At 33.5% G+C, this 4,385-nt stretch overlaps 1 protein-coding gene across 1 annotated transcript; it reads right to left on the reverse strand.

The window, feature by feature from the left end:
• Window positions 1–1,710: 1,710 nt before the first annotated feature.
• LOC131018423 (protein FAR1-RELATED SEQUENCE 5-like) lies at window positions 1,711–3,565 on the reverse strand. Its single transcript, XM_057947146.1, has 5 exons — window positions 3,114–3,565; window positions 2,627–2,968; window positions 2,091–2,569; window positions 1,959–2,038; window positions 1,711–1,911 (listed from the first exon to the last, which is right to left on the reverse strand). The coding sequence occupies exons 1-5, from the start codon at window positions 3,563–3,565 to the stop codon at window positions 1,711–1,713; spliced, it is 1,554 nt and encodes a 517-aa protein (XP_057803129.1).
• Window positions 3,566–4,385: the final 820 nt, after the last annotated feature.

Genomic DNA, 4,385 nt, shown 5'->3' on the forward strand with positions numbered 1-4,385 from the left:
AAACCACGTAAAAATCTATGTGTTATTTACAGCTTTCAATACTTACATTCTTACTTGTGCTCTTACCTTCATAAATTGAAAACTGATTAATTGCAAAGAGAAACCTAACGACTGACAACGTGTTTAATTACACAGGATATTTCGAAACAAAAGTTTTCCGCTGCGTGTGTTATCAGTCTAACTGATCTATCTTCTGATAGTCAGTAAGATTCATAACATATCTCTGTTTATCAAACTCGACTGAAGCCTTACGTGTATCAGTTAAAATCTTTGACTTAACTAATAACTCCTTACTGAAGAGTATTCAATATCAGTCGTCAACCCTGTTTTGACAAAACTCTTTTCAGTAAACACGTTAAATCAGTTTGTATTTAAAGTTTCATTTTTACTCAGAAAAATAGCCCATAAGTGTATTCCCCCCTCATACCCCTATTCGAGACCCTCCGGACCTAACAAACCTGAACTTCATATACGTTCAATAAATATGCATACCAACCATCTAATGAACATGAAGTTCGTTGGATACAAAATTAATAATGAGTTTTAAAAACGAAAATCGGTTTCGATGTGGGGGCATCTATTGAAATAGTTAAGCATTCCTGTTCGATTAATAAGTTCAACTTTTTGTGTTTGCTGTTTTTTTTTAAACTTTATACACTTTTATGTTTTAAAATTTTCATTACAGTCGTGTGTAGTTTATGATTGAATATTGTTTAATGGAAAATCGTTTATTTAAAATAATTCATTTCTAATTTGAAAACATTTATATAGTTTGCTCTTACTGGCATTATTAGAGATTAATTGTACCTTCGAACATAACAATGAACTAACGAACACGAATTAGTTAGATTGATGAAATGATACGATGGATACACGATAATAGTTATATAATAATAATTATTTAATTAATGCTATATGAAATTATTAATGTTATTTTACTGTGACATTAAAGTTTCCAGTATATTGATAATGCTTTATCTTTTTTTTATAATTTTATTAAATTTTTAAAACACTATAATTTAATTAACTTTTTTGGTAAGGGCAATACATCCATATGCTCATTTTTTGCGAACATACGTTCGTCCGAATAGAGAATAAATCTTATACGAACAAATATAATCCTCCGCATCTTGTTCATCCCATGTCCTTTAAGGTGAAAAACATTGTTTATGACATCAATACCCATGAAAATTATTATGACATCAATCACCTATGATTATTAATTGTTGTATAGAAATCGTTCACCCTACGCAATGATGCTGCTGGGAATCCTTCAATCTGATTCAATTCGAACCTGTCAAACGAACATGAATGATATCATAACTTCATTGTACAGAAACAGTAAATCTCAACAAACTGGCGATCTTGCGACTATTTAAGAACTCCAATACGACTACGTTGTCATAGAATGCAATTAAGTTCACCTAACATTTGCATGCAGCATGAATATAAACAAAACGATTCAAATAATTTGATAAAACCCGATAAACTAATCATATCCATGTATCTTTAAATAAAACAAATTCGATCATGGGAGTTTCTAAAATTGTAAATTTCAGGAAATGATATCCTTTGTTGGACAGTTCCTTGAATCATGATGTCCAATTGTTTTGCATTTCCTGCAAAGACGCTTAGGTATATTTGCGAGAATCATCGCCTTCTCTTGTTCTGATTTTCTGCGACCACCAGCGCCACTTCCTTTAGTTTTGTCTATGTGAGGAGGAAGTACACTTGGTGACTCTCTGTAGGAGCAGAACCATAGATTTCATTAAACAACCTAGTCTTTGAGCATGCAGGTGTGCCTGTTGCTCCAATCTTTGCAAACTTATCTCGAACTTCAACGAGATTATTGTATAATTGCTCATATAGCTCTTCATTGCCATTCACATGAGCAATTGACTCGCTGACGGCCTTAAAGATGCGAAATTCCCAATTTGATGTATGCTGGTTTGAGTTACTTGGCTGTACCTCATATGATTCATTTGGGCATAAAATGCTAAACTTGCATCACTGCACAACAATGTACTTTTGAGGAATACTGTCAATATTCAAATTTCTGAACACAAAAAACATGTGCTTGCACGGCAAACCTTTCCTAATGAACAAATGGCAGGTGTAGGACAATTCATCCTCATCTTTCACATTGCAAACCAAGAAGACACCATCTACGTTGTCGTTAACCTCATAGATTGTGTCGTTGCCTTCAGAGTACATGTTATGTATTCCACAAGCCTTGCTTGCATGATCTATTTCATCATGTACATGTTTGAAAACAGTATTAGTGTACACAACAGATGCGTTCCTTTCAATTGGTAAGTTTGTGACCATCCTAGGCGTACGTGTCTCGTCGACATGAGTTGCCTGTTTGTAGTTGTACCTCTGTGTATCTAGACCACTACAGTAGTTGGTATAAAGTAAAACAAGATCAGATGTTTTGTTCAGAAATCGTTTGAAATAGCTGTTCTCGCTTTTAGACATTGAAATGGTACGAAATAAGCCGCTCATAGGTACTTCTCTAAAATATGCAGGGATCCACATTGACCTATCTTCGAACATGTCAGTGAACCATCTGTTCGAAGAAAGATCAAACTCCACAATCATTATTTTTTTTCATTTATCCTCAAACAGATCAACATCATCATTGTCTGTCAAGACAATACTATCATAAGTAGACTTGAAAGAAGTGTCTTCTCTCAATCTTTGAGGCAATTTCTCAGCAACTTTAATATTTATGTGCCACATGCAAAACATGTGACGAGTTTCTTTCCAACAAGATGCAACAGCTCCTTTGAGGCCTAGGTCTTGGTCCGTGATTATGATCTGAGGTGCATGGCCCATGATTTGAACAAACCGATCCAAAACCCAAGAATACGACTCCGTGTCCTCATGGGATATTAACGCTGCACCAAAGGAAACACATTTTCCATGATTATCTTTACCTGTGAATGGAGTAAAAATCAACTTGTGCCTGCATATGGATTTCAGCAAACAAGACAACTTTATCAGCAGCATTAACATATATAATAAACAAAAATGAATATAATCAAGTATCGTAAATGTTATGTTTAAACGTTAAGCAAAAATTATTGAACATAATAAATTCGTAATATCACTTGTTAGTATTATAAGTAGCATCATATGAGACAACCTCTCCAAACAAGCTGAAATTCTTTATCGAAGTTTGATCAGCCCAAATTATTCGACACAATTTATTCTCTTCATCTACGTCATGAAAGAACCTAAAACCGTTTCCAAGATCCTGCTTATTGGTAAATGATTCCAACAACATATGTGCATTGGATCCTTTAGAATGCACTTTCAAGTCCCTGGCAAAATTCTTGAAATCATTACCTTTGCATCCAATACGATCGTAACTGCCCATAATCTCTCTGAACATACGGAATGAACTCATTGGACCAATGTTAGCCTTTAGACCATAAATTATGAACCTTTGTTGAAATTCATCAAGATTCCTGTTACTTTGCATCAGGTCTCTTGCTGGTAAAGGTACCATGGAATGTGTATGACCCTCACAAAAATCAGTAATCTTGTAGCAACTTCCCATAGCAATCTTAAAAATTACTTTAGCTTTACAATCAACCTCGCAAGATGTTGTCTTTCGTTTCTTTGTGTCGAAATTATTGCTGCAGATTAGTGGTTCGTTTGCCTTTATCCATACTCATTCCCTATTACAAACAACATATTGCCTGTTGATTGTACCATCTTTAGATTTTCTGTTTGTGCTCAGTCGGGTCTCGAAACCACAAACTTCTGCATAATCCTTGTAAAACTTAACAGCTTCCGATAAAGTATTAAATATCATGCCATTATGAGGTTTCTTTGAATCATCACAAGGAGGATAACACAATTGATCATCTGGTGTTCTTGAATAGGTGAATTCTGCAAGTGGTAACGGTAAATTAAATATCATAACCATGCTTCATTCAATTTGAATGGATGAACGAGCATAAGTTCATCAAAAATTTTAAATGAACATAAACATTTTATTTAAGGACTACTTGAATAAATAAGACTGAAATCATTATTAATAACAGGTGTAAATTTGACATTGCATTTTTTTTTACAATTTACATTTATAATCCTTCATTGCATAAAAAAATTAAATATCATACCCATGCTTCATTCAATTTGAATGGATGAACGAACATAAGTTCATCAAAAATTAAAAATGAACATAAACATTTTATTTAAGGACTGCTTGAATAAATAAGGCTGAAATCGTTATGGATTCTCTAAATGAGTAGAAAACGATGAATCACACTAAAAAATTCTCGTCCAACCGATGAAATATGAATTCAAAAACACTAAAAAACTATAGATTTTAATAAAATTTTGAACTGATGCATCAACAACAACTATCGAGA

The sequence above is a fragment of the Salvia miltiorrhiza genome, chromosome 3, assembly GCF_028751815.1.
Source record: "Salvia miltiorrhiza cultivar Shanhuang (shh) chromosome 3, IMPLAD_Smil_shh, whole genome shotgun sequence".
Lineage (NCBI taxonomy): Eukaryota > Viridiplantae > Streptophyta > Magnoliopsida > Lamiales > Lamiaceae > Salvia > Salvia miltiorrhiza.

Bases quoted from the DNA above. Each gene is read 5' to 3' on its own strand.
- LOC131018423 (XM_057947146.1), bottom strand. From the start codon at position 3,565: ATGGGAAGTTGCTACAAGATTACTGATTTTTGTGAGGGTCATACACAT. The intron at 2,969-3,113 runs GTGATATTACGA...ATCCATATGCAG, and splicing joins GCTACTTATAATACTAACAA to GCACAAGTTGATTTTTACTC. The intron at 2,570-2,626 runs GTTTGAGGATAA...TTCTTCGAACAG, and splicing joins GACAATGATGATGTTGATCT to ATGGTTCACTGACATGTTCG.